The 17,224-nt window shown below is 41.1% G+C and overlaps 1 protein-coding gene across 13 annotated transcripts in view; it reads left to right on the top strand.

The window, feature by feature from the left end:
* Positions 1-16,966, top strand: part of MAP7D2 (MAP7 domain containing 2) — a 124,956-nt gene extending 107,990 nt beyond the window's left edge. For all 13 annotated transcript variants that reach the window (XM_075594314.1, XM_075594313.1, XM_075594309.1 and 10 more), the window contains 6 exons: positions 1,133-1,237; positions 1,856-1,909; positions 2,652-2,721; positions 3,388-3,577; positions 10,425-10,697; positions 13,659-16,966. In XM_075594314.1, the coding sequence (XP_075450429.1) occupies positions 1,133-1,237; positions 1,856-1,909; positions 2,652-2,721; positions 3,388-3,577; positions 10,425-10,674 (669 nt within the window). In that variant the 3' untranslated portion in view covers positions 10,675-10,697; positions 13,659-16,966. The remainder of the gene's footprint in view (positions 1-1,132; positions 1,238-1,855; positions 1,910-2,651; positions 2,722-3,387; positions 3,578-10,424; positions 10,698-13,658) is intronic.
* The last annotated feature ends 258 nt before the right edge of the window (positions 16,967-17,224 follow it).

Raw genomic sequence — 17,224 nt, 5'->3', positions numbered from 1 at the left:
GATAAAAGTTGCCGTGGGTACACATCATTATAAGAAGATGCCGCCACAGGTGAGGAGCAGGAAAAGAAGGTAAGAGAAACAGGTGACCGTACATTCCGGTACGCTGTAATGCCCTGATATTAGCATTGACCACATTTAGTGGGAAAAAAATATATATATTATTTTTAAATTCCAGCTGAACCCCGTTATAACGCGGTCCTTGAAGGCCATAGAATTAAACCGCGTTACAACCGGGATCGCGTTAAAATTTCGGCGCACAAGGATTTACCGACATCTAGATCTCTCTCCTCTTTGCTGTCAGCTCTCTCCTCACTTGATAGGGCTGTGTCCACATGCTCTCCTCTCTGCAGCTGTCAGCTCTCGTGTGCCGGTAAGTCCTCGTGCGGCAAAATGGAGGTTTTCAAATCTCGGGAGCCACGCTCAAACCGCGTTATAAGCGGATTCGCGTTGTAGCGGATTGCACTATAACGGGGTTGAGCTGTATTCTGCTGTCTGTCAGGTGTGCAGTAGAATCTTCAAATCAGATTGTGTTCTTTAGGAAGGATGAGCTCGCTCTCAGGTTTGAAATCCGAACTTGGCGGATTCAACATTCAATTCGAATTGCAGGTTGAGAAGGCAGAAAATTTGATGTTCGATTCAAGAGTCAAACTTGAGAAGGCAATGTCTTATTCGAGCAAAAACTCAAAACAAAAAAAACCTCGCCCTCCAAACACCCTGGTGTTTTGTTTTCCCCCTTTTTTTGTTTCGTGTATTTTGCTTTTTTCTTTTTTTTTTTTTTATATATATAAAACTTTTACAGAAAACCACACATTTAAGTAAGAATTTTATAGTTTGAACAAATTTGACCACAATTAAAAAATACATATATTTTTTTTTCCGTATTTAAAAAAAAAAAGAATTGGCAAAACATTTTAGAACCAACATAGTGAAAGTGGACCTGCTTACTTATCAGCAGCATTCGAACCACGAGTATTGGAGGTGTGCATCTTAGGCATCCAGCTTTGCTTGCTGGAGGATTTTACTATGAATGATACGATCTGGAATGATAAATAGGAAATACTCTGGGGGGGTTTTCAATGACTTAACGGAACTGGAACTTTTAAGTCTCTTCCTCTGCTTCACTTTCTTTTAGAAGGAGGAGGCTGATGCTAAAGCTCGAGAAGCAGCTGAAACCATGAGAATAGAAAGAGAGCAAATAATGCAACAGATTGAACAGGAACGCTTTGAGAGAAAGAAGGTAGGTCTTCAATTAGCTGGTCTGCTAGGTAGGTAGCAAACGTCCTTACCTGCCAGAGGAGCATTGGAGCGATGCTGATGATGGGATTTTAGCAGTGTTCACACCTGTGTATAAGCAGTGACCTCACTAGATCGCTTATTTCCCCTATGTTGAAGAGAAGGGTCCCTCGTGCACATAAAGTGTAGGGCAGGGGTGGCGAACTCCAACAGGTCAGGTTTTAAGGATATCCCTGCTTCAGCACAGGTGGCTCAGTTGTTGATGGCCCTTGAGGTCTGAAGTTGGCCACCTCTGGGCTTGTCTAATGCTCCCCACAGGTTTTTTATGGCTGTTTAACAATAGATAATGACTTTCACACTTCACTGGGAAATGTCCTAAAAACAATAAGCCATACACAGAGAGTGCACATGTATGTACAGTATGTATATCTTTATATAGCGCCATCCAGGTACATAGCGCTTTTACAGCAGTAATACACGTGACATAATATTGTAACACATAATGGAAATGAGCGCTTCAGATATAAAACAATAGGAAAAGGAGCCCTTGCCCTGAAGAGCTGACAATCTAGATGGCATACTGGCTTTATTTAAGTCTGGTGTAAACTGCTCTGTTTTACAGAGGATCGATGAGATAATGAAAAGGACAAGGAAGAGTGAGGTCCCTGAAGTCAAGGTACGTCTCTGTATAGTGTGGTTGTGACGTTTTCATGTAAGTGGAGCTGTAGAACGGTGTTTATCAGGCAGCATCCTGTCACCTAACTGTGTCCTAAGCTAATCTGGGGGTGCCCCATGGATGAACATATAATGTGATTCGGATGCATTGTTCATAGATTTTGTATCACATGTCAAATAAAAGTAGTTGGAGCGGACGTTACCGCTACTGTTAACGCTGGGACCTTATTTAACAATTTAATAGTGCTAATAAAAGCAATGGTTTAGGACAGGGGTGTGCAAACTTTTCCCGCTGCGCACCCCTGCCTGCTCTCCTCGCTGGCTCGCGCCCCCTCCTCCCCGCTCGCCATGGCAACGTGATTTGACGCCGGGTTACCATGACGATGCGTCTGGAACGCAAGGTAAGTTCTGTACATAAAGTACAGTAGATATTGAGATATTGATTGTCTGTAGTTGTGCTATAGAGAGATTGTAACTTGTTTTATATGATTATACACTAATCAATTGCTAATAAGATACAACATCAACAATTTAGTGTTTTCGGGTGTTCTTTTTGAGTGCTGGGGACCGTACTATTTTTCTGAATATATATTTTTGAGGACTTGTGGCCTCCTCTTTTCCCCGTGCATCTGAACATATTAACTTTGCTTCTTGAGTATAATCATGTAGCGCTGTCTGACCTTTTCTACTTTATAGGTTTTAATAAAGTTCTCTACTTTTCTTCATCCTTTTACATTTTTCAGAGTGATGAGTCGAAGCCAGAGATTCAGTCATCTATGGAAATGCAAGCAGAAGCAAAAACAGATGAAACATGTGAGTATATTTCTATGAATGCATTTTTTTTTTACACCCTGCCAGCCACATTCCTTTATCAAAAATGTGTAAGTTAATGATGAATTATTAAGTGTTATAATAAAAGGTGACACTGTGCTCATTTGCATGTCGTCATGTCCCAGAATCCCTTGCTGCAGTGGAAGCACCGTATGCTAGGAGATGATGGTGAAAAGCAGGTTGCAGACCTGTCTGAGACATGTGAATGTGCTCACAAGGGATATGTCATTTATTACAGCAAATAAAAATAACTTGTATATTAATTTCTTACACGATTCGTGCATACAGTACTGTAATACTTGAGTGATTAGTAAATGTTTTATACAATGTAGAACTGGCACAGATAATGTGTTCGCATAATTATTTTACGTCAATGAACGACCGCCATATGAATGTAGTATAGTAAAAAGCAAATCTTAGTAAGCTTAACCTTTATGCTGACAGAAGGGCTAGCAATACATTGGCCTATCTGGCAGCGAAAGTGTTGGTTTGGTAGCCATATTACAGATTGAGGTTTATATAAAAGGACAGGTCCAAAATGCACGTCAAAAGTTTTTATTTAAATATATGTATTTGTACTTAATATGAAATACAAAAAAAAAAAAAACATTTTTGTTTCTCTCTTTTTCTTGAATGATATGTTTTTAGTACAAGTCAACGGGTTATCCGCCTACCAGGGAAGTAAAGCTCCAGGAAACGCAGTCATTGAAACAAAGCCTCAGGAGATCTTTTCCAATGGTCTTAAACCGACTGGTGGGATTATTCACCTGGAGGCATTTGATGGAAAATCCACCAGTCTGGATGATTCCACAGATGAAGTCCAGTCTATGGATGTGAGGTACAGAATGAACGGGCCTTATTCATTAAGCCACGATTAGTGCCGATTTGCAGCACGGTTGTGGGTAACCGGACATGGACTTGAATGGCTGTTTTTCTTGCAATCTCACTGCGATCGTCATTACCGCCGTTTAATGAATAAAGTCCAACTTTTGTATTTTTTTTCTTATGAATTGGTTTCTCTAGGCTGCACAGAAGACGAGCCGTGTCACCGGTTTTACAAAATCTCACTACAGTTTTACATCTTTAAAAATGCGTTTATTGTTTGGGAGAGTGGGAAATTGTTTGCACATCCACACACCAAAAATTAACTTGCTGCACTGCGCAATGGTACTAAAAATGTTATACACTCACACCCTTCCAAACTAGAATTAAATCTCATCCATTTATGCAGAAAATGATGATTGTGGTTCCCCCGCCTTCTGATGCCCTGTAACTCAGAATAACCAAGAGTCCTTCCTACATCTGGGAGAATGTGTGTGTGTCCCCGTAACTATGGCCCAAACATCCCACAGACGATGTGGTGCTATGCCATATGATGCATGCCGGTACCAGAAGGTGCTTTATGGGATAGCACTGCTTGGTAAATATGGGCCATATTATGAGCATAGGAAGTCAGAAATATAGATTTTCGGAGACCGCTGAAAATGTTGGGTGTGGAGAACGTTGTATAGAAGCATTGTATGTAGCTGTACTTCATACAGAATCCTTATTTTCTGAGACGGTTGCTATTTATTCATGAGACACTCAGTGCACAGCTAGGTTTTATAATGCATTTATTAGAAATGACTCCATCTGAAAACACTTTTTTCTTAGCCCCAGTGCAGTGTGTTAAAGCGCGGTCCAGATCCACATAGATCTGGTAACTCTGTGCCAATAACGTGCTGTTATCAAAATCATTAACGGATTATATTTTCCGTGAGGTTAACACATTCTCAAAGCTAATCGTATGCGAAAACAGACGTTTTATATCTTATTTATATAGGCTTAATGGCATGTTAAGTTGGCGCTGCTTCGCCTTGGAAAGAAAGAGAGCCTTTTCATTGCTAAAGTCCTAAGTTACTTATATGCCACAACAAACACACCTTTTATACAACACGGTGAGAGACACCTGGGCATAACAAAGACCACACCTGAGATACCTGGGGAATATACCAATAGAAATTATTTCAATATACTTTGAATATACACGTGACATTATCATATATCCTAGGTATCGCGAGTTTGCTCTTTTTTGTGCACTTCAGCAAAGAAGCCCCCTTTCCTTCCCCATGTTTCTCTTTCCCCTCTCCCTTTTTCTCTTCCGCTCTCCCTTTTTCTCTTCCCCTCTCCCTTTTTCTCTTTCCCCTCTCCCTTTTTCTCTTTCCTCTCTCCCTTTTTCTCTTTCCCCTCCCTCCCTTTTTCCATTCCCCTCCCTCCCCTCCCCTCCTTTTTCTTGCCCTCTGTTCTCTTCCCCCTCCATCAAAACCTATATTTCCTCTTTAACCTCTGTTGCAGTCAAACACAAATGGGTTAAGCCCTCCCCACAGCTGGACTGGACAGGTAACAAAGTTTGGCTCCACCCCTGAGTCCTCCTTTCCTTTGGCGTCTTACATGGGAGGTCTAAAAGAGGGAACACCATTTTTTCCTTCCTAGAGCAAATAAAGGCTATTTGTTACCCGACATGGCTACTTTAACCTATACATGCAGTCTGGATCCAACACCATCTGGTAGGTGCAATTGTCCCATAATGGATGGAGATGGTTTATCTTCATAAGCAGCCATACAGTAGGCAGCTTCTCCCTCCTCCCTACTCGCACATGGACCGCCAAGGACACCTGGCCATCCTGTTGGCTGCTCACTAACCCTCTACCCAGTGAATCTCTGCGCTGGAAATGATGCAGCATAACAGGAAGCGAGTCTCGAGATTGGAAGTGCCTCCAGGACCGAGGGGCTGAGTGGCACAGACCACAAACAACACTTTTAAAGGCTGCATTGCTGTACTGTGAAGATCTTCACTCCAGGCATGGACGAGAGAGACGAAGGAAGAAACATCTCAGATGTATTTATTTTTTTATGTGTTTTTTTTTCTTTTCACGAGTTTTTTTTTTTATAGCACTATTCCCTTGATTATTGCCTAAAAATACTGTGTTTTTTTTTTTTTAGTAACATGTCTTTAGTAACATACTCCGTCTGTTAAGAAGGCTTTAAAAAGGCATTAAGAAAAGATAATATTTCATTTGTGGCTCCGGAGACAAAAAAGCTTCCAGCTGATTGCAAGGAGAAGTGTTGTCCTGTATGCGTGCTCCCTAAAAAAGCCCCAGCCACCTGGAGATATTGCTATGATTTTGGGGGGTTAAAATCAACTGTAGCTGAAACCTTTGCAATATTTTTCAATCTTTAGTAACAACACACAAAAAAAGGTCACGTATTGGAAGTATTGGAAGATTCAACTCAAATTAGAATAATTTCAGGAGTGTTAGATCTTCTCTAACGCTGAACAACAGCAGCATAGAGAAGGGAAAACAGCTTTTGACATTGATCATGTAAAGGAGCTAATTTAGTTCATTCAAACAATAATGGGCATTCAGGAACCGGACCAGGTATGTTCCAGCCAGGATGTTTTATTTGAAGGTTCTCTTAAAGTCTTGATTTCAGGTACATAAGGCAATAAAGGATATCATTACAAAAGAATGTGAACAACCAGATCTGAAATTGTCTCCAGATGCTTCACCAGGATGTACCCTTTCCGACGTCTTGATGTCAAGTTCTGGGAAGCTGTCCCCAAGGTGGATGTGCCTATTTCAAGGCTCACCAGAAGGGCTACCTTTGGAGGCAGAGGACCCAAGTTAGATATCTTTTTTCAAAATAGTTTCTAGCAGGGCCACAAATGAGCCAGCTGTGTCAGCATCAGTGGCTAGGGCACTCAGTCTGGTTGTCCGTTATATGGGAAGATATTCCAGAATGGGTACAGAGATCAATAGTTTTAAAATCTGGAAGAGACCCGAAGTGCAGTGGATTTTATGTGTGAGGACTCTTATGATTCTGTCTGTGTGGCCGCAAGATCCATGGCCTCCAGTGATTTATGGCCTCCAGAAGTACTATGGCTTCACTCTTGATCTGCAGATACCTTTTAAAAAATAGGTTATGCACCTTGCCTTTTGAGGGGGAATTATTGTTCGGGGAAATATTGGATAAAATAATCAGTACAACTTCCAGAGGTAAAAGTCAATACCTACCTCAGCACAGAAAGCAAAAACGGTAACAGATCTGCATCCCAATTTTTTCAGGGTTCCGGACCGAGATCTAGAGCATAATCGAGGTTCAATGCATAGTGAAGGTCAGCGGCCCCAGCCGACCAAAACAGCAGTTGGAGGAAGAATTTCCAACTACCTGGAAGAATGGGCCCACACTATCACAGATCCTGGAATTTGGAAACCGTCATAGGCGGATACTCTCTAGAATTTTTCAATACCAAGAGAAATGATTGTCACAGAATCCCCAGCTCCCAGGTATTCAAACAGAATGACAAGCCTTAAGGGAAACTATTACCCATCTATTACTAACAAAAGTAATTTCAAGGGTGCCGAGACATCAATGAAACAAGGGGATTTATTCAAGGATATTCCAAGTACAGAAAACTTCGGGTGACTCGAGCCATTTTAGATCTGAGAAGGTTAAACCGGTTTCTCCGGATAAGGTCTTTCAAGATAGTCTCTTCATTCCATACTTTACGCCCTTCAACCAAGAGATGCGAAGACCTCCATAAATGTAAAGGATGTATACGTTCACATGCTGTTGCAGCGTAGATGCAACTACACACAAGGGTTCTTTGAATAAGGCTTATTTATTTTAGCCTTAAAACACACAGCACACAAAAACAAATAGCTTCTTATCAGCAAACAAATGAAAAAAAAAGGCTTATCTTCAGCATGTAAACAAAACAGGTTTTCTTCAGCGTGCAAGACACAACAGTTCATCAAAATGTACTTTGCAAACAGACCTTAAATCAAGCTGTTCTCTCTCCAGAGTTTTTATGGTATTTCCCAGGCTTCAGACAGGATACAAGAAGACAGACCTTGATTCAGTAATCTCTCCACTAACTCACTCCTGTCTGCTGACCAGCCAGGCATGTGTGCACATCCTGGGGTTTTTAACACACCTTAATTAGGCAGCTGGGAGTCAACTAATTGCCATGAAAAGTTAACCTAGTCACTGCTGCTTTGCAGGCTAAACATATGTCTGCCAGGCATATAGCTGGTGGCTTTTATTTACCCTGTCACACATGCCTATTGCAAAATCACATCACAAATTACCATTTTCTTTACCTGAGCCCGCTATGGCAGTAGTACTTTTGATGACTACTTTTGAATAGTAAAGTATAGGAACAGAATACACTCATGCCGTTTAGTAGATGTTTCTTCATTGTGGTAGTAGTGCTGGAAGTACATGCAATATCCAGTATTGTATTGTATTGTATTGTATTGTATTGTATGTCTTTATTTATATAGCGCCATTAGTGTACATAGCGCTTCACAGTAGTAATACATGTGGTAATCAAATAAATAACAGATAATATAAGTAACAGATCATGGGAATAAGTGCTTTAGACATAAAAGTAACATTTCGGAAGAGGAGTCCCTGCCCCGAGGAGCTTACAGTCTAATTAATAAAAAGGGAAATGTTCTGCCGCACATAGAGGTTATCTTGAAAAATGTAAATATATGTATTTTTAAATACAGACTTTTGAAGTAATAATTGTATGTGCCACAGTATTACTTCCCTCCCTATTGTACTGCTGCGGCACAGTTTATTCGAGCATTTGCCCGTTCTGTGCCGCAGCAGTAGCCTGGCGCGCGCCCGAGTGTGACGGGCGCGCGCCGAAGCAGCGGAAGAGCGCCCTCCGATCGGGGCGCTCTCCCTACCGCTGCCGGGTCCGCCGGGTCCCCCGGAACCCCCTGCCGCTGTCCCGCGATCGCGGGACACCAGGGCTCCCTCGGGGAGCCCTGGACGCGCGTGCAGGGGGCGCAGGCTCCCGAAGACGCGTGACCGCGCGTCTATGACGCGCGGCACGCCGAGGGGCGGCCACTAGCAAGCCGGGAAATCTCCCGGCTTGCGGATCTGGCCGCACTGCGATAAAGTGTGTCGCCAGTGTATGTTGTGCATTAGTGTGAGTAGTCTGGGGTGTCATTTCAGCTTCGGGAAAAAACATAATTATGGAGCCAAGCTTTACTTTTTCAGCTCAGCTGTGTAGAGGGTTTAACCAATTCGCCAAGGAGAGCTTGAGAAGAAGAATGATTCTTCCATTTAAGGATTTGGAGGAGAGTAATGCCACATTTTGTTATGACCTAAATAACATCTTGTTAAATCCCTGCCTTAACTAAGATTGGAGCTCTATGGATGTGGTGGTGGTGGTGGTGGTGGTGGTGGTGGTGGTGGTGGTGGTGGTGGTGGTTTTAGGGCTAATGATGCTCAAAACAAATATTCCTACTAACGTTTTTTCTGGCACCTAACACTGCGTTAGTGAACATGGAAGATGCATGTTGGCACTTAACAAGGCCTTAACTTGGGTTACGCCTTGTTAAGTCATTAATGAGCCTGTGTGGTTCTGGGCCAGTGAAGAGTGCAAATTATTAGCAGAGTGATGTTTGGCAGCCATACATGATTATGTCAAAAAGGCAAATGTTTGCCCTATACACATATAGTACAGTGAATGTGATTTACGTGTGGCACCCGTAGAGTCCATATAACGTACGTTGTACGTCATTGGGTTTCCCTCCTATTCTGGGGGGGGGGGGGGTTGCAGTGGAGCACCACAATAAGCTAAACAGAAAGGATGACCCTCCCCTTCAGTTTCCATGAATGGAAGCGATCACGTGAGGACTCGGGAAGAGCGATCACGTGATCGCTAGTGCTGGAGAGGCCAGGACCACGGTGACAGGACCTTCAGACACTGAAGGGGTTAAATAAAGAAATTGCTTGCCTTATGTTGCCCCCAATCGTAAAATCCAAAAGAGGCTGCAACATGTCTCTTGAATAAGTATAGCAGTCTAAAAAATCTATCCAAACAGAAATGTGGTCCTTACTTAAACTTCCTTATACTTCTTCTATCCAAAGCAAAGCATGAAACATAGACAGCCCGGCCAATGGGTTAGCCCCAGCTTATCTTTTTCATCCCCTTCTTTTTATGAATTTTTGGATGCTAAATGGTAATGCTTGGGAGGTACATTTAATGTTTTCTTTGGTTGGAGGGTGATCCCCTCTACTTATTTAGCAGAGTGCAGTTTATGGCAGGAACCACTGCTGCAATAAAAGAACAAACATATAAACTTTTGATTCCAAGTCAGGGTGTGTAATAGGTTTTCTAGACGGCAAATGCAAACTAGAAATCTATGCAGCAGATCTGTACCTACAGTATTATTGGCACTGCTGTAAGCCACATCATTATCCCTGTACTATTTCAGTGTTTGAACATATTCTAAAACGGGAAAAAAAACATTATTCCAAATGCCTAACTCTGAACAGCATGGCAAAAATAACAGAGCATACAGTACAATACACACAGAGCATGCTGCTATTAGGGTTATCCTATAAAACCGTTACAGGAGAAATAGCATAATATCTCAGAAAAAAAAGACATGAATAATGTAAAACTTAAATATATGCAATATTGATTTTTTTTTGACCATTTAAGGTTGGCTACACATTTAAAGATGTACGCGATGTAAACAACTGCAAATGTATTATTACAGACCTGTTCACTCCCTGACTGACTGCTTTCGTGGATACATATAGTACAATACAGTATTGGTTTGCTTAAAGAGGTGCTGAAACGTCTGTCTATACAATTGTTTTTGTTGCATTCACAGTCCAGTCTCTAAAGAAGAACTCATATCCATCCCAGAATTTTCACCATTGAATGACCTCATTCCCAGTGTGCCATTGGACCAAAATGGAACGCATCACTCCAGAGCCCTGGAGGATCTTCTGGACTTTACTGGGCAGGCCACATACTCCAAGATATCCAGCGAAAGCATCAACATTGATGCCTGTAATAGAAATCTGATTGATGGATTTAGCAGCCCAAGTCAAGAGCCTAAACTTAACACAATCTGTTGATTTAAAGATCCAATGTAATGAAGGTAATATATGATGTGTTAACATAAAGAGGACAAATCCTGAATTTCAAAAGGTTACCAACATTAAAGTGCATGACCCAAGCAAGCCCTTTAAAAAAAATAAATGGTGATACATCACTGCTAAATAAACTAAGGGGCGTATTAGATAAAGTAAATTAACTTGAATGGGAGTTTGTGTGGTTGTACCAAATTGGCACTATCCCACTTTATTGAATAAGTCCCCAAGGCCGTGGCTAGGCTGAGAGTGAGCACGCTCGAGCGCCGTGACGTCAGGCGCATGAGAAGCAGGAGCGATTTGTGTCCTGTTCAAAAATTGGAGTTGCGCGCGCATGGGGGGGGGGGGGGCGCGGGCGTGACTTCACGGAGCTAGTTCGCCCTCATTGGGCATACCGCTTACGTGACGTGCCAGCGAGCAGCAGAATCAAATGTATTTGTCTCTCCAAGCAGCTGAGTGTGGACCGCTCCAGTCTCATTGCGATCATGTGTTTGACCGCGTGTCACATCTCGCAAGCTCGCTCACCTTCACGCTGGACAAGGCCTTAGTCTTACATTTATATTACAATCACACCATTTTAAAATAACCCCTCTTGTTCCCAAATGGTCCCTGTCACAGAATGAATAATTAACCAAAGGGAGTGATGAGGTTTGGAAACTGAAAATCATTATATATAAGATAGTGTATTGCTGTGTTGGCTGTTTCAAAATGTAAAACATTGGTAAATGCTTTGGTGTAGAACTTTTGTTGAGTCTTTGTACATCAACATTAAAAGCCATGATCTTTTATCACTTGATGGATGATGACCTCAAAAATGATGGCATTTGTTCATCATTTAGAATAGTCAGCCTTGCACTTGTCATTTATTTATAACAACATTTATATTGCACCTTTATCCATTATTATAATATTTTATACATTATAAGTATAATTATTACTGCCATGCACAGTAAAGCCTATGGGGAAATGTCACACTATAAGGGAAAATGTTAAAATACAGAGTAAAACTCCCACTTTTTTTTATTTATTTTTTATTCTTGATGTTTGATACGTGCCTTTTATTAGTTTTATGTACATTGGAGTCTGAACTACTCTGGTTGCCCCCTATTCACCCACATTAGCACTACATTGACAACTGTAGTTTATTTGTTCCCATAGCAGTCAGTGAAATATATTGTCATATGTTATATGAAATATTAGTAGGAGCTGGCGGAGTAGTTACTTGAAGCGCATCCGATATTGCCACGTACTGTACCAAATGTGGCATGTCTTGCTGTCATTGTTCTCCCTTTTCTATGTGCTATTAAACACTTGGCTTTGAACTTCTATTCACATGGAGGCACACAGATGTACTTGCAAAAATGTGCTGAAGTTTCCTTCCTGTTTAAGCCGACAAAAATATAAAGTTTCGGGGACACAGCCCCTTTCTCATACTGTCACCCATGTGCCGCCAGCTTTTTATTTTTTTTGCTGATATATATATATATATATATATATATATATATATATATATATATATATATATGTGTGTGCAAAAAAAATAAAAAGATGGTGGCACATGGGTGACAGTATGAGAAAGGGGCTGTGTCCCCGAAACTTTATATTTTTGTCTGCTTAAACATGGTATATATATATATATATATATATATATACATACAAATACAACTGTATGCTCATCTGCATGTCTTAGGCAGGTCTGCAACCCCGCCTTTCCCCATTATCACCCAGCATACAGCACTTCCACTGCAGCAAGGGATTCTGGGAAATGACATGCAAATGAGCACACAGTGTCACTTTTTGCCTCAATAACCATTTTTAACATGGTTCCCTATAGGCTTAAGCTTGCTGCATGGTCACAGCTTTGAGCACAGCCAGGGTTAAGGTGCATACCCAGAAAACCACCCACAGACAGCTGTTTCGACCTTGATGGGTCTCATCAGTGTGGGGTTGATTTTAACTGAGTATGCAAGAGAGGCTATGGGATAGGCTATACCATAATACTGAGTTAAGTTATGGTGAGTAAAAAAAGTGACAAAAACCCTCCACAGGAAAGCAAATATGCAAATACAACTGTATGCTCATCTGCATGTCTTAGGCAGGTCTGCAACCCCGCCTTTCCCCATTATCACCCAGCATACAGCACTTCCACTGCAGCAAGGGATTCTGGGAAATAACTTAACTCAGTATTATGGTATAGCCTATCCCATAGCCTCTCTTGCATACCCAGTTAAAATCAACCCCACACTGATGAGACCCATCAAGGTCGAAACAGCTGTCTGTGGGTGGTTTTCTGGGTATGTACCTTAACCCTGGCTGTGCTCAAAGCTGTGACCATGCAGCAATCTTAAGCCTATAGGGAACCATGTTAAAAATGGTTATTGAGGCAAAAAGTGTGCTCATTTGCATGTCATTTCCCAGAATCCCTTGCTGCAGTGGAAGTGCTGTATGCTGGGTGATAATGGGGAAAGGCGGGGTTGCAGACCTGTGGAGGGTTTTTGTCACTTTTTTTACTCACCATAACTTAACTCAGTATTATGATATATATATATATATATATATATATATATATATATATATATATATTACACACACATACACACACCTCTTCTTTGAATATAGGAGCAATGATGGGATTCCTTTATCAATTATTAGGCAAATGGAGTGCCTCTGTATACCGGTATATTGCTATTATCATCCTAGTCTGATTAAGGAATATACAAAAAATGAAAACAGAATAGTAATTAATTGATTTTGGTTACCATACCCTGCTTGGTACAAAATTCTTTGCGTGAACACCATTTTAAAAGGATACAAGATGAGAATGTCTCATTGTACCACTTTTTTCAATAAACTACTGTTTGCCTTAATACATAGTGCCAATAAAGCTTATAATGGGTAAATGTAGTGTCTATCAAAATCTGAACTAATGCTGCTTTTAATAACATCCTCTTCCTTCTTTGATTTGACAGATTTAGTACAGTAACTCGGCAAAGGACATGCATCGAACTAATGAGGCTGATGGCAGTGGGACAATGAGCTTGAAGAAGCTGCTTCTTGCAGCCCGAGCACACTGGATTTTAATATCAGGGCTGAATATAACTTGCAACTTCCAGTATAACGTTATATAAGATGGTCTGCAACAGCAAAATACCAAGCCTTGGCTGCATTTAATTTTCCGTTCAGCAACATCTGTGGGCTATAAGGTTAAAAATGATTTGCTGTGGGCTCCAAAGCTGCTAATGTGACATTTTGTTCCCGAGATCTTAAACCATAACATCAGATTTGTTTTCTACTTTTGTAGGCCCACCCTACGTAAATTAGTGGTGTCTACAAGCAGAATACATCTTCTATTAGAAAGGAATGCATTAACCACTTTGATGCAATATATTCACTGTGGAAGCATAGGTTTTAAACACGATGTATGTATACTGCCATAATGAAATAGCAGGTTGTCTTCTACTGCGAAAAATATGTAGCTGCTCCATAATTGAATGAGGGATATCTAAAAAGACAAGTAAATTGAAAGATTGTTATCACTGCGTTCAGAATGTTTCAATCTGCTCAGGCCAGTGCGAATTTGAACATGTTTAAGGGCTTCTCTCCCTCTACGCCTGAACAAGCAGTACAGCGTGGAGGTTTTCAGCACCTTGCCCGTCAATCCCTGAGTTGTCAGTGCAACGGAAATAATTGGTTCAATCCCACTATGCAAGCAGGCTGTGCTGAGGAGAGAGAACTCTGTGATCATGGCTGATGAAACGGCAATAGCTGCAATATTTAAAAGTCTCTTTCAATATAACAAGCAGAACAAAAATAGAAAGCTGCAGGGTAATTGCACACCGAAGCATATGATTGGGGTGAACAAAAGGCAAATAAAGGGGTAGGGTTGTTTGTTTTTCCCCCCAAGTAACATAAATGTGAATGACAGAATGATTTGTGCTGCTCATTGAATGCTGACCCTTACACACTGAGAATTCTGATCCTAGCTGTATGGCAAATTGTAGGTCAGGAACTTGATGCTGTTCCATGGTAATGAACGGTGTTCTTACCTTTTAATCTGTTTTTGCTCTGTTTCAATCCCATGTTTTAATACATCAACAAAACCCTCCACATGAAAATAGTCCATTCATTTAGCCCTCGATAAGAAAACTATTTTGTGGGGGCTAGTTTGGAAGAAGGGGGTTTTCGGAGCAGAGGTGCGTTAATTTCAGCTCCGAGATACTTGCCCCTGAAGGGGCTGCCGGTAGTCTGAACAGTGTGTGTTTAAGGTTCCAGCGGACCAATAGAAAGTTGCGACATCATCCCTTGCGGCTTCCTATTGGCCCACAGATTTCAGATACCGGCGTGATCTTTAGCGGTAAGTGTCTTGGGCAGCAGGGGGTCCCTGGAGCTGAAATTAACTCCGTTGAACGCCGGAGACCCCCTTATTCCCACCTAAGGGAGTAATTCATTTTTGTTTTGTTTTTCAAAGGTAAATCTCCTTTAAGGATGACTGGTCTGGTTCCACAAAACAATGGAAATTAAGATTAATTTTGGTCTGATGGGGAAGATTGCAACTGCATAGTTAATTCAGCGGGGTAGACCCCCAAATAACATTTCATTAACCCCATTCACTGCCTGCGAAGCAACAAATGGAAGACCCTTCTGGTAGGGAAATGGTTAACCAATTTGGATACTACTTGATTATTATTATTATTATTATTATTAAAGGAGCAGTTCCTCCCCTCAGGTCCCGTCCCTTTTATTTTTTTTATATACATAGGTGGAAAGCAGAGGATCCCTGTAGCTGAACCACGTTAATTTCTGATCCGGGCACCTCCTGGTTCCCGAGATACATAACAGGACAGTTAGCGCCAGTACTGCCTTGTTTCAGTCACCTGTGTCACGCGGGCCAATAGGAAGCCCTGAAGGTTGACCTTATGGCTTCCTATTGGTTCCAGTAACATGGGCAATTGAAGCATGACATTCCCCTGGAAGCCCGCGGTACCGGCAACAAGGGGTCCCCAGAGCTACAATTAATGCATTTCAGCACCAGCAACCCATCAATTCCCACCTATGTGTAAAAAAAAAAAACAGGTAGCGGAACGGCTGCTTTTAAATCAGCGTTTGAAACATAGATATTGAATCTATTGTAAATAATGTAGTGTAAGTAATCAATTAGACCGCTTAGCAGTAAGGAGGGGAAAAGCTAATGTGCACAATAATACTGTATGAGACATTCCTTGGCCAGCGTTGCAGAGGATGGCGTCACTGCCTAGTATTGGGGTGGCCAACTCCAGTCCTCAAGAGCCACAAACAGATTGGGTTTTAAGGACATCCCTGCTTCAGCACAGGCGGCTCAGTCATTGACTGAGACCCAGATTGAGCCGGCAGCAGGGATAGCATAAAAACCTGACTTGGTGGTGGCCCTTGAGGACTGGAGTTGGCCACTCTTGGGCTAGTAGATTTGCATATAGGTCTTACATTGAGAATGTATACTGTATCACAATGAAGTGCCATCCATTGTAAATTTGATGAGGTCCTTTTGTTTTTGTAGGTGAATAATTCAATTGTTACTAAGATGTATATATTATCAATTATGTTCATTCTTAATTTAAAACCAATCACCACATATACAATAACATGTAGACTGTTTTGGTTAATGTGTGAAATCGGAATATAGAGCAAAAATATTTCAAATACTGCTCATCTCTCCTTTGTAATTTTATTTCCGAGGCAAAATCAGCAATAAAGACCTTTTGGAAAGCTCCTACAAAATGCTAGTACTGTACCTGCACTATGGAAAGAAGTAAATGCAAAGGCAACTTTGTTGGTCACTATCCAACATAAGCTTATAGCAGAAGTGACCACCGTGTCATGATTGGGCCTCGGAGTCAAGAAAATGTCAGCTTAATATATTGAAGAAAATCTATCTAGTACTGCAGCAGCTTTAAGTACTAAGTTCATGGCTCTGTCGCTGTTGTAGCTTTCAAAGCAGCATCTGATTTAGAAGTATTGTGTGTTAAAAATAATGCACAACATGCCATTTTATTTAAGTTGGTGGTAACTAACGTGGTGGCTGTGCCACTAACGCTTTAGCATGTTGCTGTGACATCCAAGTAGTCACGTCACTGAAAGATTATTGCAAAACTTGATGTTTATTTTACCGTGATATATATTGTACTTTAACAGAAGTCAATTGAGATGTGATATTTTACTATAAATTGTACAATCATCATTGGCATGACACATATAGCATGTATAGATTAAGGTGAAATACATTTTTGTTTTGGAACCAAAATGTTTCTCTGTGTTTGTTTCATATAATATATTTTAGACTCCTAAATTCGTCACTAAATGGTTATCTGCAGAGTTCAAGTCTTCCTCCTCTGTACGCGTCTCATTGTTATACTGCACATGTCACAGGACTTGCACGCACTTTTACAACTGAAACAGATCTCAAAGGGAAATCCCATGGTTTATTATATATCAAATAATGTGCTCATAGGCACAATAACATGTTGGTGAAGAATTATGTTCTAAATCTCTCCTAGTATTC

Source organism: Ascaphus truei, chromosome 3 (assembly GCF_040206685.1).
Source record: "Ascaphus truei isolate aAscTru1 chromosome 3, aAscTru1.hap1, whole genome shotgun sequence".
NCBI classification, from domain to species: Eukaryota; Metazoa; Chordata; class Amphibia; order Anura; family Ascaphidae; genus Ascaphus; species Ascaphus truei.
This window is presented reverse-complemented; position numbering and strand designations above follow the sequence as displayed.